The 21,592-nt window shown below is 40.3% G+C and overlaps 1 protein-coding gene across 2 annotated transcripts; it reads right to left on the bottom strand.

The window, feature by feature from the left end:
• Positions 1–349: 349 nt before the first annotated feature.
• Positions 350–21,066, bottom strand: tspan11 (tetraspanin 11). 2 transcript variants are annotated; one of them, XM_034218862.1, is made up of 9 exons: positions 20,864–21,066; positions 17,213–17,316; positions 12,819–13,010; positions 8,875–8,949; positions 7,399–7,503; positions 6,985–7,143; positions 5,695–5,781; positions 4,525–4,648; positions 350–2,864 (listed from the first exon to the last, which is right to left on the bottom strand). In XM_034218862.1, exons 2-8 carry the CDS (start codon positions 17,297–17,299, stop codon positions 4,571–4,573), a joined length of 783 nt encoding a protein of 260 aa, XP_034074753.1. In that variant the 5' UTR covers positions 17,300–17,316; positions 20,864–21,066; the 3' UTR covers positions 350–2,864; positions 4,525–4,570. The 2 variants fall into 2 exon arrangements, with proteins under 2 accessions (XP_034074753.1, XP_034074754.1); XM_034218863.1 differs by lacking the exon at positions 4,525–4,648.
• Positions 21,067–21,592: the final 526 nt, after the last annotated feature.

The raw sequence follows: 21,592 nt of genomic DNA, 5'->3' as shown, positions 1-21,592 counted from the left end.
TGTAGGTCATATGGCAACAATACAGCACAAACAATATAAGTGCATGTCAGGGTGTTTAATAAACGAAGACCTCGTCTCAACAAGAGCGTAAAACCACACAACGCTGCACTAGCTCTGCGTAATGAATAAATGTGGTTTGACCTGGGAACACTAGAAGAATTTTCCAAAGTGGAATGGTGGGAGACCCCACACGTAACAATTGTTTTCCCCACACACTTCCTGCTAATGTGAGCAATCTCGACGCAGGATCTCCCTCCGGCTCACATTATCCTGCATGTGTGTGTACAGTATTGATCACAGAGTGAATGCAAAGAGACAGATTGAAAAAGATTCACACGAAACAGTTGTGGCGAGAATAGTGAGGATGCATGAAGAGAAAACAGGATTTGATTAGTGTGTAACAAAAAGGCATCATCAATGTGGTATCAGAACAAAAGACACTAATTATATCAAACATGCTCTGCTCAAATGTGGCAAGTCTCTGTGAGGTACAGTGGGGACACAATGTATCTTTTAAAGCAGACAACACAAGACAATCAGCTATGAAACCTCTGCTATTAGGAAATACAAGTGAGACCAGACTGGCTCATTGGGGTCGGATCTAAAATAAAACACAGCAGGGTCTTTGACATGATACAAATGATTACAACCCCCTGCCATTAGAGGAGCTTTGCCTCCCTCTAGTGGTGTGCTACTCCAACTGCGGGAAGTATGACATGAACAACTTGTGATTCTCACCACAGATGAGACAATTAAAAATGACTTCATTTTCCATAATGCTCCAGGATCAAAATCTCAACAATTAGAGCACAAACAGCAATCATGACATCCTAGATCATCTCGTACCGTTTCATTAAAAAAAAATGCAAATTCTTAATGTATGAATATTTAAACATTTATTTAAGAATTTTATATCAATATTTTTGGATAGCAGTCAGTAGTCGGTGCACATGCCAAGGTCATTGTCTCATTAACAACCATCTACAGACATTAGCTGACTTTATATGCAAGTTAAAGGATTATAACAGAAAACCATTGAGGTCCCTTTACAGAGTACTTTGTTTCTGTTATAAGGATCAAAAAGTGCATTTTTAATTACTCTTTTCAATACACAGTATATTTTTTCTTATCACTTTATGTTTGAGGTTAGTGTGGATAAGGCCACTGGTTGTGCTAAGTAATAGCAGCGGGGGAAAGGGATGGCAAATGATAGATAAGAGAGGGGAATCAACCTTTCATTAGCTTACAAAGGTCTGCTTCTCCCTGCAGAGAATGAAACCGCAGTGTCAAAGAAAGAATGAAAATAAGTCTAAAATTCACAGAATGATGGTTTGTTAATGTTAAAAGGATTCCGTCACATATACATATATTTAGCGTTACACATTAAGGATGAATAGCTCATTTTTATGTGTTGAACTGTAGCATTAAAGGTCCCATGTCATGGCCATTTCTACTGATCATAATTCCATTGTTGAGGTCTACTCAAATAGATTTATACTGTGCAATTTTCCCAAATCCATTTGGACCAATCCACGGACTTAACGTAACGGCTCCGCGGACGTAATGTAACGGCTCCACGGATTGGTCCATTTGGGTATGGGCACGTCACTGTACCCAGGAAGAAAAAGAGAAATCTCCAACGAGGCGTTCTGGGGCAGCACAGACAGGTCCTTTCTGTGTTAGACTTTTACTCGCTACAGGGTGTACGTTGAGGGTTTGTGACTCTGCAGACCGTTTACATGCATACAAAGCTACATAACACACAAGGGGACGGGTAAGAACCGGAAAAGCATGACATGGCCCTTTAAATATCACACACAGTATAGTATATGGCAAGTGCCAACCACTAGATGGGGTTATCGATTCAAGGATTGAGCAACCATTTAAAAATAAATACTTTCATAATTTTATTCACTTATTTGGCTATTTTAAAGAATGTTTATTTTAATAACTGTCATTAAAAAAGCAGTGCAGTTATTTTCCAGAATATAGATATAACTAAAAATATAAAGATACTAAACTAGATTTTAATTTGCTGCCGTTTATCACAGTGCATTGTCGAATCCCATTCATATTTCAGGCACATCATTATTAACAATCATTTACCATCCTGTGAAAGAGGCACATTGTGTTTACAGAATACACAACCAGAAATTGCCTTTCTTCCTAAACAGTGACACCAGGGTAAACAGTGCCATTACTCAGCAAAATAACACTGATATTATATAAATCTCTGCGCAGTGAAAACATAACTCATTTTAGCTCATCATTAGTTCAACAGAGCAGAATTCATTGAGAGTTAGTATTAAGGCTGGCTTCTTTTAATATTCTAATGTATCGCTTTGGTCTTTGTCAACAAGGATTTCTGTAGTTGATTCATATTTGTTTCCCCCTTTTTTTCAAGAAGCACATCTCAGGCAAACTGATTAAGTGTTATGCATAATTATTTTTGGATAAACAGTTTGCAAATCAAATCAACGAATGGATTTGTCTGAAGTCAGCAAATAAGTCCTTTAGTCAAGAACAGCCCTATAGTAAGCTTGTCCCGTGCATGTAAGCCAAGGAAGTGATGCAAACAGACGTGTTGTTCCAGCTGGCCGACATCAAATCAGGTTTCAGTCATGTTGTATCATCCTGGATCGGAACAATAAGCAGCCCCTTTGGTCAGTGGCAAGTGTCTATCATTTGGCTTAGATCGCTATGTCAGAGTTCAAGATTTGGAGGTTTTGGTTGGTGTTTTTTTTGTCTGTCTTCTTGCTGAAGATGGTGTGTTGGGGGTCTGCTGTGTTGTGGGTCTGGTGTGCTCAGTAAGGTTCCATCTTGATCCTTCTGTATAAGCAGCTGGTGAACACCATGCCACAGACCTGAAAACAGGAAGTGTCGGGTCAAGCTGCTGTGTGTCACCACGGCAGACTGCCGGGAGCTTGAATGCTATTGGCTGTGAGGACAGAGAAGGGTTATAGGTGATGGGGGATAGAGACAGCTGGAGAGTATGTAGCTGGTTGCTGTGGCGATGGCAGGAGGTAAGCAGCCATTGTTGCAGCAACACGTGTGTGTGCACAGGCGGATACAAAACAAGCAATGGCGGGGGGCAAAAATACAGCAAAAGTCATACAAAAACAAAACTTAAATCAAATGATCTGGTAATTAAAGTGTTGTTGCTTTGGCTAAAAGAAGAAATGTGCAGTAATAGGTCTGTTTACATAATGTTGTATTCTGCATCAGAAAGCAGGATTATCACAGCCATCATGTTATATTACCAATTTTACAATTACAAACCATATTAAATAATGATCAGAACAGTTTGGGAAACATTTGACTATACTTAAAATATCCCTGATAATAAAAAAATAAAAAGCTAATTTGCTGGACTGCAACCATTTAGCTCGTTTTAGCTATATTTTATAAGGGGTCACAAGGATAAAAAGCATTCCGATTTAAAACACCTAAGGTAATACAATACAAAAATATTATTAAACAATAATAGGTTTGTAGACCTCTAAAGACTAATGATCTGATGCTGGGGTCTGTGAAACAAAGGCATGCAGAACATTTAAGGATTCACAAGATATGACTTCCATAAGCACTAGTATTCCATACTGTACTAAAGCACTATAGAGGGTCCAGAGATAAAGAACAACAGGAGCAGATTAAAGTGAGCCCAGATCCAATCTTTGCCTCTGTAAAAGCCCTCTGAGAAAGCCTCATCGAGCGAGTCTGCACGGTGTATTGACTCATCACTCTTTCTTAAGAAACACTTGACTTTGTTTTACCACTACGAGTGTCAGCTATGTAGAAAAACAATATTCTGGCTGCGAGAAGCATGATATGAGAAGAAACAAGCAAAACACTTATTTCCTGTTGGACAATCACTATTAAAGAAGCTTAATGTTCATGATAGCCCATTTTAGATTGCTAGTAACTATAGCAACAGAACTAATGCTTTTCCAAATGATAATGCACTAGGAGGTGTCCGAATAAATAACAAAGAAAATAAGAATATGGTGCATTAGCGCTTCTAAAAGACGATCCATGAAAGTAAAGCCGCATAATCACTTGATACAAACCACCGTACATTTCTGAATTATTTAGTATTATTTCAAAATCTCTTACCAAATCCACCCCCACTATTAGACCCCGTTTAAAGTAATGAAGTGAATCCTGATGATAATGATTGAGGCGTTTTTTGCTTTTCCCACGCAGCACAGATAATATGAAAGAGGCGTTACTGTACCAAAATACAGAACATTACTGTTGCAAACTAAATCAGTGTGCGGAAGCTAGGTTGAATTAATGGAGCCATTCTCATGATGCGTTGGACTTTGATCACGTCTTAAACATCCGACAATAACAACATGCAGAGCAACAAGCTGCGGCAGCCGCATGCATCACTCAGCGACAGGCCGTGTTAGAATGTGAATATGTTCACTGAGTAACCAAGCAGTTTCACATGTAACACAGAGCGGGCAGCCACACAGGGACAGACATGCAGACAGGTGTCAGGTTCCCAATGTGCCTGCAAACCTTGTCTCTCCGGTTGATTAAAGCACAAAGTCGCCCTAGAGCTAAATCACAAAGTACCGAAGTCCTCCTCCTCTTCTTTATACAGCAGATAGATAAAGCAGGCTGTCAACACTGCCCCGGCCAGCTACACACACACACACACACACACACACACACACACACACACACACACACACACACACACACACACACACACACACACACACACACACACACACACACACACACACACCACACACACACACACACACACACACACACACACACACACACACACACACAACACACACACACACACACCACACACACACACACACACACACACACACACACCCACACACACACACATCACACACACACACACACACACACACACACACACACACACACACACACACACACACACACACACACACACACACACACACACACACACACACACACACACACACACCACAACACACACACACACACACACACACACACACAGTGCAACAGGGGATAATGAGGGAACGACCATGACAACACAAAGAGACACAAACTCTACATTTCAACAGATCTATATTATTTTCTGACAGTTATTAGAGACAGGAAAGTGTACCGACATGAAGACAGACTGGAAAAGTTGACAGAGACAAGAACAACAGTAAGTCTGCAGTACAAAAGGAAAGAAAACTTGGATTGAAATGTGTTAAATCACACTACACAGGCTCACATGTATATCCATATCTCCAGGTTCTATATATCCAACACCTCATCTATATGTGTTGCATAATCCATTCGGATCACAGGGGATGGAAAACGCAGAAAGCTTGATCTCCACGGCAAAAGTTAATGGAAGTCTTTATTTTGAAATTACTTTGTCACAGACTTGGATGTCTGGTGCCCTTTTACGAATACAATGGTTTGATGACCTCATGAATAAGCGTCTGTGCCTCAAACAGTTTCTATCTTTCTCATTAAAGCTGCATGTACGGTAAAAATGGTGGATATTCAAGGACGTATCAGTCATAGAATACAACTGGAAAGAATCAATGCAGGTTTGTTTTTTCTAAAGTTTCACTGAAAATGAAAACCCATCTGTCTGGGTTTATTCGACAAAGGTAAAAGCAATATCTAATATCACACAGACCCAGGATTCTGCTAAACTACATATTATATTTCACTGACCTGCAGACAAGCCACTCCTATTCCCACAGCGCCGATGACCAGCAGGTGATTGGCCAGAAACTGCTCCAGCTTCGTGATGCAACCCCCCTGCAGAGGCAAATTAAAATGATAAATTAGATTATGCATACGATTGCACAGATAGACATACAGCTTGCATAGTCTTCAGAGCTTGCTTCGTCTGCAGCTCTCCATGGCTAACTGGCAAATGGTTGCAGTGAACAGTAAGACATCCTGCAGGGAACAAAAAATCCGAAGTTTGACATAAGTATAACACAGAGGAATGGATCATGGTAGATGGACTGTGTTTATATAGCGCTTTATCCTGTCTTTACTACCCCTCAAAGAAATATCTTTCACAATGCCTGTTTAATGTATAACGTAGTAGATGTGTTAAATCAAAGACCTTAACCCTAGCATACATATGAAACTAGGAATAAGGATTTTATAGAGAAAATAGCGCGAACTTGAAGTTACCAGCTTCAGTGTGGTCTGCAGAGGTCATCAAGTGTGGATTTAGAGTCACTGATAACACTATAAACATGTCTTTGTCAGTCTTTAAAAATTCCTTAAAGTGAAACGTGTTCAGCAAATATGTCAGAGATTGAATCGGTGAATGGCTGTACACTTCTAACAAGTTCACTTTCCTCTGAAATGCATTTTTATGCACCATACATTTCCCATATAACGTGACTGTGTTTATTATCTTAATTATTTTTAATCAAATGTTTAAACTGATGAATTCAACATTTTAGACCATTTAGTAGTAAGGGTTGGAGTAGTTTAGTCTGGTTTTTGGTTATTGTGGAGTATATTTTTGTAATGTTTCTGAACAATACACAATCTCTCTCAATTCTATATGTATTTATGATATGTATGTAAATACTGTCTGGGTTGTCAAGCTTCATATGGCAAATTGGGGTATCCCATTTCACAGGTCTCTATGACTTATGGTTGTATTATATTTAACAAACTTGTGAATAAATGATGATGACGAGTCATCATTCACACCGCATTCATACAAAGCAACTTGCTAGCTAGCATTCACAAACATGTGTTAGCCATGCCATCGGGAGCAACATGGAGTCAAGTATCTTTCCCAAGGATACATGGATGGAAACTGAAGGTATTGATATCAAATAGTATAAAAACGTTTAGGCAGCATGAATAAGCATTGGAAAGCTCAGTCATTTGATCAGATAAATGTTTCAAACTACAGGGCTTCTCTGTTGGTGTCACTATTTGGATGCTACATGAGTGTGACTGAAAAAGGAGCATGTGCAGTCCACTGACCTCCACCTTGTAGATGTTGGAGGGGTGGTCTCTGTTGCCACAGTGGGGGGTGATGGTCTTGCAGCAGCTGTCGGGCACCAGCCTGTCCCCGGCCTGCTTTGATGAAACGTACACACTCACCATCCAATCACTGGAGTTGTTGCTGCCGCAGCACTTGAACTGCAGGGAGAGAAAAAAAAGGGTTTATTTGATTATAGCCCACACTGTTAAAAAAGCACAAATACCTCCAGCTAAATCTCTACATCATTATAACTACTTCATGTATGGTAGCTGCAGACGGAGTCAAGGGAAACAAATCCATAACAAAGTACCACTACGCCATATATACCGGTATTCTATCTGAAGGACAGCGCATCATACAATCTAACATAAACCCAACAAAGCCTTGGAGGCTGGTGTAAATATAGTCCATACGTCCTGTTGTAGTCTGTCCACAGCCAAAGTGATAGCCTCCTGTCCTGGCTGGGCGTAGTTATCTGTCATAGTCTGGTTGAGATGCTGCTTCAGCTCCTCACTCAGCTGGAAAAGAGGAAAAAAGAGAGCGACAGCAGACACACACAGTGAAAAACACAATGAATGTTGTAACCACAAGCAGCTTCATTTATAACACAGGAAACACATCAAATGCAAACATTTGCAGGAGAAAAAGACTTTAAAGGCAGATGAAACTTGATGGATGTGTGGGTGGATCAGGACGAGATATACCAGTGGCAACTCATCTGTGAGAGATGCAGACGAGATACAAAAAAAAAAATCACAAAAAAGCCTGTGATGTGCGCATATTGGTGTGCTTTGATACACACACAGAAGAAGAACACGAGACAGATAGACAGGATGAGAGCTCTATCCTGACAGTGATTCTATCCTGTGCTGAACACTCTTCCATTATCATAAATCTCTGAGCCTGCAGAGAGCACGGCGCTCTGGCTGACTGACAGCCAGATGTGTGTGAGATAACAGGATCCTAAGAGCTGAATTCAGCGCAGGTGGCAAACAGGAAATCCCACACACATATAGTACAAAAGCTAAAAGATATCCTGTAGATTACCCAGTAGCTCATCAACATGTAGGGAAAGCTTTTCAAACAGATGAAAAATGACATAAAAATGTAATTAAGTTAGCTGACTTCACTTAAAACAGGAGGTTACATGAGCCCAGAAAACACATCAAACAAATGGATGTATCCATATAGTCTCATTGGTAGGCACATGGCATTGCTATCATCAAATGTAATGCGCCTGCATGGCAACTGTTCAGCTTCCTAACTCTTGGCCATAGAGAGGTGAAGAGAAACTGCTCTCTAACTGCAGAGCTTTTACTTTATTGCAGTAAGTGCTGCCCCTGTAACACTGTGGTTGGACCCCCCCTGTGGCCCCCCTCCAAAAGACTACATCTATGATAATGCAATGTGTGATAGTGTTGCAGACAATCCTGCGCTGTAACCTGGGACTAAGATAACAGGAATGTTTTTTTTTAGTTAAATATATTTAAACTAAGTTACTGAAACAAATGATGTTACTAAAACAAATACCAACCAATATTAAGAAATAAAAACACATTTGTCTGCATAAATAATGTATTTATTACCCCAAGCTGCATTTAGGTTCATGGTCAAACTAAACTTGTCACTAAGTCATTGACACAAATGATGTTACTAAAACAAACATTTCAAGTTGAAATCTTAAACACTATCTTTGTCTCCCTTGTCCAGCATTTAACGTGCCCCTCTCATTCAAAAACTGGCGCAAGCACGCCCCCCCCCCCCCAGTAAAGACGTGATCTACAACAGCCATTGTAACACACTAAACTAAAAAGCGATTCAAACGTTTTTTCAGAAAAAGTACCTAACTGATGTATTCTATCCGCTACCAAAAATAAAAGAATACTTACCCTCTGGTAGTAGACATAAGCCAGTACTCCAGCCACCAGTTCAATCAAGAAGATCACCAGCAGGCAGAAGAAATACTGTGAATGAGAACCAGGACGGACAGGGAGAGAGTACAAAAGGAAGCAATTCAATTCATTTGACAGAGGAAGTCACCTTGATCCAGGCATGTCAGCTTCATAGTCATCACCGCACTTCTCCACTGACCCAACTCATTTGAGAAAGTTGCTCACACTCGTGACGGCTCAATAAAAGCGTCCATCAACTGTCATGGCTCTGCATCTGTCACTTTTATCACAGATGGCAAGGCTCCACAAAAAGAGACAAAGCAGGAATGTATTTGACAGCCTGTGGAAGCAGATTTCTCTAGGGTATCTTCTAAAGATGTCAACGCTGCTTGAAACCCACTAATGATGTATCATAATTAACTGCAAATCACCGTCGCAGCAGAAACTAAATTAAGGTGATCTAAAACGTGAATCACCACAACACCACACATTCGTATTCTTGTGGAAAACAAGGAATAAAATGGTTTAATTACCTCATAAATAAGCGTCTGTGCCTCATCAGCTAAACACAGAATATTCAAAGAAAAAAACAAACAGTGGTGGCTCTAATTGCTTGGAAGCACAATTGTACGTACTGAAAAACAGAGAATACAGAACATGACAGATACAAGTTGTATAGTACTAACTATATACAGACTAAATAACACAATCACAAACTTTTTGAAAAATGGTTAATTACCGCACACAAACATGGGTCAACTAATAAGGGCCAACTGTGGCAGAGTGGGACCGTAGCAACGGTGCCGCTTCATTGAGACCCTTATGGAGACACAGATGCTACTACCCAGCCTGTGTGAGTTTGGAAAGCAGCGATGCTACACTACCTGTCAGACGATAATCTCTCTGAATTAATATGTAAGACACTTCAGCGAATGTTCCCTTCTGCTTTGCAGTAATTATGAACTGCAGAAACACAGCCTGCCCGGTAACTCTTGGTTACAAGATGTCAAAAAGAAATACTGTGAGCTTGCTGCCCACACAAAACTTTAACCCATACTTATTAATCTCCCAAAACATAGCTCTAAATAGTAGATAAATACAGCTGACATCAAACCAAAATGCACCACGGAGTCCAAATCCTCTACACATCAAGCTCTGTGTCCCTCCTCTAGCTCCATCCATTACAGCAGATAGAAAGATCTATAATTAGTCCTGCAGCAGTGACCATTAACCTCTCTCCCACTGGGCCCTGTCTCTGTGAAATAATGAGGACAGTAAGGTCCCTGTCAGAGCCATTTGTCATCATCCAGACCTTCGTCCAGGGCGGGAGTTGGGGGGGCGTCATGTTATGTCGTTGCATAGTTGGGAAGAGAAGGCAAAGCTTTGTTAACAAGAAGGCGAGCACCCAGCTAGCTTAATGTAACCATGGACTGGACCATCAGACTTTAACACATCTGTTGTAAAATGTCACTTATAATTATTATGTTTACTGGCTGCTATCTCTTGGCTAAACTATTTTAAAATGTAACACAATCTTCTGCATGCTACACTTATAAAATACTTATTGTTGTCCACCTGGATGGGTACAACTGTAATTTGTGTAATTTCTATCTCTAATATTTGATGCATAATTAATATGTTGCCTCTTTACTGTTGCTGTGACAACGTAAATGTCCCCATTATTATATTCTGATTCTGACATACATGATCATTTAAATAATATTACAGCTGCACAGTATTTCAAACGTGTGCAACTTGAGGAAACACCAACCTTTCTACATCAGTTCTAAGCAGAAAATAAAGAAAAAGGTAATTATTTGATTTTATACTAATTGCAATACAGTCCTGTCTATATATTAATCTTCATCATCTTTGTCAACATTAGAGATGCAGCCAACTTGTTCTAATAGAGATGACTCTCGTGTTCAGTGTGAGTACCCAGGTCATGGACCATCAATTGATCGACAGTGTGAGCATTAATGTCTGATAGTGATAACGTTTCATTCATCACTCAAGGTATGATGTGATACTACTGTATGTCCTAATATTAATTTGAAGTCATATCTTCCAAAGGACATGGCGATATGTGAATTCAGTCTCCAACCAAGAGTGCTTTTGACCAAGTTGCTAGAGACTGTTCAGTTACAGTGCAGCTAATAGGGACATTTATTATCACCTGCACATTGGAATTCTTACGGTACGTTCAACCGAACGCGAAGCGACAAAATCACCCCGCCTCAAAAGACACGGCCACACTTAATTCACGATAGTTACATTTGTTTAACTTGGGCGATAAATTAAAAGCCAATCAGCAGTGAGAATCTCAGCCTGTTGTCACTGACGTTGTTGAATCAAAAAAACAAAACACCGAATCTTGGCTCTGGGCGGCGGCACACAATCCTTCATATTTATCAGTATAGTTATTTCGGCATCAATTTGATTTGTGTATTAGAATTCAATCCTGGCATAATAAGTTCATTTTGTTGTTGGTGTCTACATGGAGAAAAGCCCCGCCTCCTCGCCAGTGCATCTAGTATGAATGACGCTAGTAAAGACAAATGATGCAGTGAAACTTGCACAATAAAGCGATGCAAATCTTCTCTTCTTGTCTAGTGTGCACCTTTAGAGCAAACAATTCTTTCTTTGTATAGAGTGGCGAAGTCCCTCCCCTTCCGGTGGACCTCCATGGGACCTTATTTCGGAAAAAATATGTATTGAAGTCAATGGAGAGAGAAAGATTATCTTTCGATCCCGTTTGAATTGTGCCACGAATTACACATATGATGTTTGTCAATTTAAAAGATAATGTTGCAACTCAAAACTCAAAAAAATGTGTCGTAAAACTGTGAAGTAACACATTTTTTTGTGTGAAACTCTCAATGAACTACATCTCTTGCACAACAACACACGTCACCAAGATGGCCGTCACTAATGTCTTGCCAAACAAGGGATTGACTCCCCTCACTATCACCACAATGAAACACGTCCAGGAGAATGTCATGCAAAGCTGCCTGCCTTCCTTTGATTCTCTCTGAACTGCTTGGTCTTTTTAATATTTAATGTCAACCATTTGTGCAGATAGCATGAAGTAGAAAAGATCGCCGATGCTAATGTAGTGTTAGCATTTCTCCCCCGGGCTTAAATGGTGTATTATAGAATGATCACACCGGTGTGACAGTACTCTTCAACGGCTTCACGAAATATGACTACTACTTACTGTGTAACATTTTGGGTTACTTAATGTTACTTCATATTAAGGATAATACAAATGACAAGGCTGTAATGCTAACTAACGTGCTCGCTACTAGCTAGGTAGCTAACTTGATCCAGCCACTCCTGGTCCTTTCATCAGACGGGAAGCGAAAGAACGAGCAACACCCATTGCTGGTATGATAACAACCTGGTACTAAGCACACAGGCATCTTGTTAAAGTTATCTTATCTTATCTTAGCCAGCGCCATATAGATAGACTATAATGGCGCTGATCTTAGCTATCTCTTAGTGGAGGAAAACAATTGTGACATCACTTACACGACTCTGGGATTTGTAGTCATTCTAGTTGCGTATTTTTCATAGTCTTATATTTCAACAGTTTTAAGACAAACTGTGACTTTTTTGACATGGAAATAATTTTTTAAGATTGACAAACATCATATGTGTAATTCGTGGCACAATTCAAACGGGATCGAAAGATACGTTTTCTCTCTCCATTGACTTCAATACATAATTTTTCTGAAATAAGTTCCCATGGACCGGAAGTAGATGGGCATGACTTCGCCACTCTATTGTACATTTGTAAGGGCAAAACATTACGTGCAACGTTTCTTTCTTCTTCTTTTGTTTTGTTTTAAAAAGGCATGAAAGAATTTGAAGATTTTAAACCAGCACTCTTGTGTTTGCAAAACTGTAAAAATTCCCATTCCATCGTCCCCAGGTCTCACCATGGACAGACAGCTCTTCTGCTCCCGGATGACGGCACAGCAGCCCAGGAAGCCGGTTACCACCACCATGCTGCCGGCCAGAATGAGGATGTATGCCGAGACAGCAAAAGTGCTGGAGGCCAGCAGACTCAAATAATCACTCTTCTCCACCAGTGTCCAGACTCCCACACCTAAAACAGCTACTCCTCCCACCTGGAAGAGAAAGGAAAGAGGAGGTGATGGGATTAAAACAATACTCAAATATAAATATAAAGAACACATACTATAAAACTGGGTGTAGCTTTTGGTTAAGGAAAATAAAACAATCTTGTGAGAACAATGATGGTCAGGAAGTGACAAATAGGAAGAGAGTTCAATGCTTGATGAGTCACAAAATGCAACAACATGAGGGCGCAGTGGGTGAATTACAAGGGACAGAGGAAATAGAAAGAGAAACAGGCAGAAGAGGCCATACATAAGGAATAACAGCCATAAGGGCAACAGCAGGCCTCTAAAAGGTCAAGTCAGGGCATAATGACCACTTCCTGACAAACAATCCTGAAACACAGACTTAGGGTGACGTCCAGGATCTGTTCCTCTCATCAGTGAGAGGCGGAACGAGAGGAAATGCCTCTCCCCTTAATCCTCCCAGTCCATTTCCGTCAAAAGCAGGATCCACAAACTCACAACAACACATGCTCAACCAAGAAGTACCGCTTAGATACTCACATGCCTGAGGGGGATTACTCTTTGGAATAATGAAAACTATCAAATGTTTTCAACCAGAGCTCCGAACGTGGGCAGAAGCATTCAAAATACTATTGTTTTAAAGTGCTTTTAAATAGGAAGACTTAGCTTTTTAAATCAAATCTAACTCCAGTATCAAAACCAGTTCTTCAACACAAATACTTATCATTTTAAATAGGGATGCATAAATCCAACATGTTCAATCAATCAATGTTTATTTATATAGCCCAATATCACAAATGTTACATTTATCTCAGTGGACTTCACAGTTTGTACAGAATATCAGTATGACAATACGACACCCTCTGTCCTTAGACCCTCACATCGTACAAGGAAACACTTCCAGAGAAAACCCACAGTTTAAAGGGAAAAATGGGAGAAACCTCGGGGAGAGCAACAGAGGAGGGATCCCTCTCCCAGGACGGACAGACGTGCAATACGTAGATGCCGTGTGTAAATTGAAAATATAATACATGTGTGTTGCGTCCGTATCAAAGTGGATAGCCATCATATTGAGAAAGATGTTTTGAATAAGGATCTTTGTTGAAACTAATAAAAGCCAGCAATGTCCCAAACATGTGATATTAGGGTAATAATTAAGTAAAGTACCAAGGGCAAAAGAGGAGATGGAGACAATGGCTAAATCTAAATGTCAAGATTTCACTGCCTTGCAGGCTTTAGGGCACGTTGCCAGGAAGTCTGCAAGTGCTGAGTGCTGTCCAAATCCACAATTCATCCAGTCCACAACTGGCCTCAGGCGAACTGTCTGCAGACATCTAGAGAATGCCATTGGGTGCAGAATTCAACACACTTCCCTCATTTAACTACTCTCAACATTAGCAAAATGGAAGAGGGAGAAAAGAACACTTCCTAGTATAGCAATCTGGAATAGAGAAGACAGGAAAATAAGGCAGTGGCAAGTTTACAGATGAATGGCATAGAATGCAAAGATACAAAAACAATACTTTTTATGTTCCGACTACTTTACGTTTTTTTCCAATTTCAGACCAAAACAATCAACAGTATTACTCGTAAAACAAGCAAGCAGACTCGATGTGATGATGGTGAACACGTCCCAGTGAGTCCTTAGGCTGGACATTTGCAGTCAGCCATTTTGTTTCCTCAAGGGATGAATTTTAAGGAGGTGACAGAGCGTAGCCCAAGCATGAGGGTAAAGCCTGATCCTTTTCCTCTGTTTAACCTCCACCACAGACTGATCTGCCTCCGTCCCTCTTCATCCCGGTACTCTCTTTGCCTTTCTTTGAACGTTTTAAAGCGACACAACAAACTCTGTACATTAGCTGTAAGAGCACACGCTTTCTGCAGCAAATTGCGTGTGGTGCCAGAGAGCAAGACTGTTCCCCATCGTACAGAGCCTTTAATAATCTATGACTCACTTTGGGCCGAGTCCATAGATCAGCCTTTTTGATCTCAGATCTCTGGTTTATTCCCTCCCTGTTTCCCTCTAATGCCTCTACGCATGCAATGTTTAAAGGAACATCTTTACTATATTATAGCAAACATTTGGATTTCCCTTTCAATAAACATGTCTGGTGTAGGGCTGTACCCGAATATCCGAATATTCGTTCGTTGGAGTACTATTCGGGTTTCAATTTCGTTATTCGAATATTCGTGTTTTTTTTTCCCCATTTTTTTTGGCAGCCGCATTGAATTTATTGAAATTTCCAATATCAACGTAAGAGCTTGTGCCTCTTCGGGGGGTGCCAACGCTATCAGTGCATGACATTAAGGATTTTGGGAGATGGCCCTGTGGGCCATCTAAGCTAATTTACAGATGGCCCTGAGCCCAATAGAGATTGCCCTGAAAAATGCGCAAGGACGACATGACGCACGAAGGGTTTGGGGGGCCTCCCCCTAGAACATTTGCAACATTTAGATGCAGGTCATAGATGCTGTCTGGTGCATTCTCTAGACTGAATTATAAGATGAACCACCACAATATTATATTGTACAATTTCAATTGTATTCTTCATTTCACTTGTTTGTTTGTTCTTGTTTGTGTTTGCTCGCTTGCATAGCTATAAGAAATACTTAAGTTGTTGGTCAAGACACTTTCCATCTGATGAAGGCAAATGCCTTCCCAGATGTAAAAAAGTAGAAAACATTACATTCAGTTATAACTGCCAAAACAAACATTATTTACACTATTATGGCCCCTGTTAAAAATGTTTGTAATGTTATCTATTGTAAGTTGGTCGAACGAATGCCTCCTCATCCGGAAGCTGACCGAGCAGACCCGAGCAGACCCGAGCAGCAGTCGAGAGGAGCCGAGCGCATCCGCGAAGCACACAAAATGGAGACGTCAGAGTTCCCGTTAGCCGGCAAATCTAAATCTCTTCGGTCAAAATGTCCGGTCAAAATAATTTGCCTTTAGCGCAATACCGCTTCAGTTGCGCCACTTATGTGACAGACAAGAAGAGTATGTGACATACAAGAATAGTCAATTCTAATGTCTAACACTTAATGTGGAGAAAGAGATGTCCTGTATGGGTTGATTGTGCGTTGATCTGTTGGTAATGCCTCGGGGTTCCGGTGGGCATGTAAACAAATGCATAATGCTGCGCTATACTTTGTGGCCTCACCCAGTTGCATAGCGACACTTATTGTTTAGGTGTCTTTTAATAAGCAGGTAGTCATATCATTAGCTAGAACTAGCTGGATCTGATCGATATGGGCATAAACGCGAGTGAAGTCTAATCTGACGGGAGAGAGAGATCAGCTGCTGCTGACGAGTCGAGACTCGACACGCAGCTCTGCATGATCACATGCAGCGGTGAGCGGACAAAACGCACACTTCAGGTTAGAATATCACACGTAGCTATTTTAATTACCTCTCAAACTACCTAAACTAGTTATAGATATGTTTAGTTTTACTGTCGGGTCACTCATTACTGGATCAGCGAGCTGCATGATACTGGCATAATAGATTGCCCGATCGGGCAACCAGCAGGTGAGGCTTCATTGCCCGAGCTAAATACTAGATGGCCCCGGGCCATCGGGCAGTCGTTAATGGCGAGCCCTGGCTATTGTTTACTTCCTCCGTCTTTATATGTACTTCACGTTGTTTCCATAGCAACAACAACTTCCTGTCAACAGCGCTAACTCTCCTTCAAAATAAAAGCATGTCCATACAAAATAGGAAGCCAAGCCAAATTACACTTAAGATACAACTGCAACGAAAGTAACACACACACAATGCAGTATCCTTTTCAATTTCAAAGAACACAAATTGGGTTATATACATTAACAAATAACTATAAAACAACAATACTGTAGAATAACAAAATGAATGCCGTGAATAAACCGAAATACACGTGCTGAAGCGGTTCGCAGCTAATTACTACGCATTCCCCCCCCCCTCCCCCCTCCCGCGCGGGCCGAATATCCGAATATTCACTGCTGATTACTACCGAATATCCGGAGCCCGAAAATGTTTATTCGGGACAGCCCTAGTCTGGTGATAAAGCTGGAATCACTGTATCTATTTAAAAACGTAATGTAACTATTACAGTCACTCTGAGACCTAGACAAGGATTAATTGAAATGTTGTGTCACGCTGTGTGAGTATAGTACATTGGTAGTAAACTCAAGTCGATAGAGGAAAAAATTATGTGTTTGTGAGTACTACATGTACAGCTGTTACTTACCCAGAAGAGAAAGTTGAAAACAAAGAGCAGGTACTTGAGACACACCGTCAGCCAGTCCGCCTCTTCATCTTTATAAACTGCCGTCATCTTCCTTCAGTTCAATCCTGAAAGTGCAGTTACAAGAGGATCATGGGAAATATACAATTACACAGCAAACAGATTGGATCCTTGCTTGAATAGCTTACACTAAACAACACTTTTCAGTCAGCATATTGCGCAGGAAAAGAACAAAAACATGTATTGGAAATATTGTCTCAGATTTATGAAGTTTGACTCTGCAAGGATTGTGGTCAATAATGAGCCATTTTCCAGACTGACCACAATTATCCATTTAACACCAAAACATCAAGGGTTCATAATTAACTGTAAATCTCAAACTAATAGTTTAACTGTCTGTTTGGTAACAAAGTATTCCAAAAACAATGTGAAAATGAATTTGAAGTGTTAATATTTCTAATATTGCCGAAATCTAAAGTCAGAATACAACTCAATTTCTATCCTTTATATATTACTCAAGTTTTGTTTTAGCAACCAAAATGCTTTAGGTCTTACCTGGGGCAAAGTTAAAATAAATATATTGTAAAAGACAGGTAACTACAGCATTCAAATGAGTCAGGCGGGGGGGGGGGGGGGGAACACACTCATCTCAAGTATTGTCATTAAAGAGCTCTGCGTGAAATGTGTATGGAGTTTAGGGCTGTGCAATTAATCGTATTTTAATCGCGATTACGATTATGGCTTGCGACGATTATGAAAACAGCATAATTGACAAAATACGATTATTTTGCTGGGTGCGCTTTCGCCCCTCCCTAAAAGCCCACTCGGCCACGTAGGAGTGATATGTGTTGTGAGTGTTCAGCGCAAGCGCAGATGTCAGAACAAGAGCAGCAACTCGTTAAAAAGAAGGGTACAACTATTTCCACTATTTGGAAGTACTTTGGCTTTCAGGAGTCCGACGTGGAGCAAAAGAAAGTACAGTGCAGGATTTGTTACCAGGTTGTGTTGGCACCACACACTAACACAACCAATCTCTTTAATCATCTGAAATACAACCACAAAGTGCAATACGACCGGGCGATAATACAACAAAAAGCAGATGCCGCTCGACTTCATTCACAACATCATCACAGTCATCGATTCAGGACGCATTGTACAGAGCGACGGCCTACGCGACGAGCTCGCAGAGACACAGAGATATTACAGGTGCCATTACATTTCACATCGCTAAAGATATGTGCCCAGTTAGCACTGTTAGCAACCAGGGCTTTAAGCAACTTGTCAACACGTTGGACAAGCGTTACGCGATGCCGTCTCGGTATTATTTCATTCGGTATTATGTGACAAATGCCGTGGGGAAGTTGAGAGAGATGTGGCTTCAGCTGACTACTTTGCCACCACAACGGACCTATGGTCTAGCCCAGGGGTGCCCAACCAGTCGATCGCGAGATGTGTCTAAAAATAGAACAACAATATTCTGTTTTATCGTTAATGTCCTGTAACATAATCTTCCTGTGCCAGAATAATGCACTTGAATGCATCAAAGCTTTGTGATTGGCCGGCGTTACCCCTGTGTCAGGGCGTGGCTGAGAGTCTTCAGTACAGGTGGCAATATTGTCACCTGCCTGCGCTCATCTCTGAAACCAGACCATGTAAACAGGCTGGTGTTTCTTGCAAAACATCTTTAAGAGATGAAATGAGCAGCCCTACCAGCATTTGCCATGGTGGCCAAAACATTTTTATTTGGTCTTAAATTGTAGTTCAACATTTATTTCCTGTTACTTCTGGACCATGACGGTTGGCCAGCCTTCAACGTTTAACTGAGTGGAATATGTAGAATATGTTGAACCAAAATGTTGGCTATATGTTAAGGAGTTTTCAGTAGGTTGTGACAGTGCACTGCAACATGTTTGATTTCATTTATTTTGGTCTAATTTATTTGTATGTATCATATTAATAATATATGTTTAGTATGGTTTTGGAAGTGCGCTCCAACATATTTGTTGATCTTGTTTATTGGTAAAATATTATTTGTTTTAAAGTTCAATAAATGGTCAATGAATAATCCTCAAAATAATCGTGATATCAATTATTGACCCAAATAATCGTGATTATGATTTTTGCCATAATCGCACAGCCCTAATGGAGTTTGTTTGCCAAAAGAATACATCTGGCTGACAAATGTCACAACAAAAGCAACATCTCAGCAGGAACACCAAGTTGCTTTCTCAGCATTTACAGTTTACCGTGAAGTGAAATAAGCTACAAAAATTAAAATGCTCTTCTTCTCACATTTGTAGGACTCTTTACAGCACATATCTCCCAGCTGATCACACAGTAGTATCAAATAGCTGTCTCAAAGGGCATTTAAGTTTGACTATTAAAACAATTAATCATTCTTACAAGTATGCCACTGCAAATGTTGGATGTGAATTTTAACTCCATCTGCTATACATTTACTATGTATAGCAGATGTTGCTAATGGGTAAAGTGTTGCAGCCTCCGAGGTATACAATATAAACTTCTCTTATTATGGCCATACATGTAAAAATATTCATAGCACTGAACAGGCCATAAAACTTTTAATCTTTAATTGAGATGAGCAGTTTCATGTCTGTAAATAAAAGGCCATGGGTGGGAAGCACTTAGACGACTTAGACCCATAACATTGATCTGCAGGGTGTCTCCCCAGTGAATCCACCAAAGGTAATGGTGCAGGTTTTGTGATTGTTGTCCATGGAGTCATGCAGCAGCTCCAGTCCTTTACATATGACAGTAGAGGCTGCTGTTGTTTTTGTCATTGTTGTGAGAACCACAAAACAAGTGTTCCTATTGGACCCTAAGGCCCTAAGATAAAGTATAGTTTATGTCCACTTGATTAGTCCACCTGTGGCTGATTTTAGCTAATGTTAGCTTTGTTACTTAAAAGAAAAAAAGCTAAACAAACAGAAATGGTCTTGAATGTTGCTTAGGGAAGAAGCATGCGGTTTACCTAATAGCCTACTAGTCAAGTTATGTCATAATTATTTTTCAATTTGATGTTTGAAAACTACGGAAGAGGATTAGGGCCACATGAGGATTTGGGATGCGACTGTAATCTCAGAATACATAGAAAAAGTAAATTGAGAGGAAAAAAAATACTTGTTTTTTTCCTGAAACTCTCAGAATTATTTGTTTATAGTCATATCTGACTTTTTCATAGAATTCTGACTTTAAATTAAGAACAAAAAAAACTGAATATATAATATAGCATAGGTAACAGGTGAATTAGCACGTGAGCTAATTTAGCAAGGCTCTTCTGTGACAGTTTCCCGTCCAGATGCGTTCACTGGCAATGTCAGATAACTTTACCGCTACGAAGGTTTCTTCTATGACACATGCCTTGGGGATGACGGACTTTGACCACAGCAGGTTTCCTCTAGTCTCCAGCAGGCCATAACTCAGGCTAATATGCCTCTTTTTACGCTTTGGGACACACTTCCCTGACTCCTTTTACAAGGCGGGGTGTATGCTCGAGCATCCTGGTGATGATCCTTCGAGAAAAAACATTCCTCCACCTGCGTCGTTGATGCGCAGGACAAAGTTTAACCTGATAACCTTAGCGTCACATTGCTAAACCAACATTTTCGTAACGTAGGTGAAGAACATACTCACCACACCAGGGTTTAGTGAAGATAGATAGCCTCTTTTTGTTGTGTTTCCCGTTAATTCACAGTGTGTGTCGCTGCAGCAGGGGCGTGTTGTCCAGTAGCTTGTTGCTCTCAGGCTTCAGGGGGTCCGACAGCAGGGCTGTGTGCATGACGCCTTTGGGTGCAGCTCGGATTTTCAAATTCGATAAGCATTACAGGACTCTTGCTCTCAATAATAGTCGCGCACGCAGCAACCATAGAGATATAGAAGTAGCTTTTCTCGCTTTACATTTTAAGACTGTTCTGAAGTTTTTTTATTTCAATGCAAACAAAGAGAATATATACTTTGAACAAATTGTACTACTGCCTAATTTTCCAGGGAGACGATAAAAACATGTATTTGATGCAAATGCAAGTTACAGCAAGGTCATAATAAACCCCCATTTAATTTGCAATACAATATAAATATGTTCATGTAAATAGATAAAGAGCAACATATGTCAGTTAGCCTATATTGTTAGCCTAAGGTATATTTTTGGGATATTTAAATATAAGAAAATGCAAATAATGTCAAGTGTAATGTTGGAAGGGTTTTATTAACTCATGGCTAAATACGTAAGATATAAATAAATCAGGCTCTTTGAATTGTTGAAAACATAGACGTGTGAATTGACTTCTACTTCACGATCATTATCAGATTTCTGATAGTCAGCACAGTGTGAACTTGTGGAAAGGGTCACAGTGACAGTAAAGG

This window comes from Gymnodraco acuticeps, unplaced genomic scaffold (genome assembly GCF_902827175.1).
Source record: "Gymnodraco acuticeps unplaced genomic scaffold, fGymAcu1.1, whole genome shotgun sequence".
NCBI lineage: Eukaryota > Metazoa > Chordata > Actinopteri > Perciformes > Bathydraconidae > Gymnodraco > Gymnodraco acuticeps.
Note: the sequence above shows the minus strand (reverse complement) of the source record. Positions and strands in the feature narration are given on the sequence as shown.

Coding starts and splice junctions, on each gene's coding strand:
- tspan11 (XM_034218862.1), bottom strand. CDS start 17,299: ATGACGGCAGTTTATAAAGATGAAGAGGCGGACTGGCTGACGGTGTGT. Junction 8,950..12,818: donor AGAAGAGCTGTCTGTCCATG/GTGAGACCTGGG, acceptor TCTCATTCACAG/TATTTCTTCTGCCTGCTGGT. Junction 7,144..7,398: donor TGGACAGACTACAACAGGAC/GTATGGACTATA, acceptor CTCTCCCTGCAG/TTCAAGTGCTGCGGCAGCAA.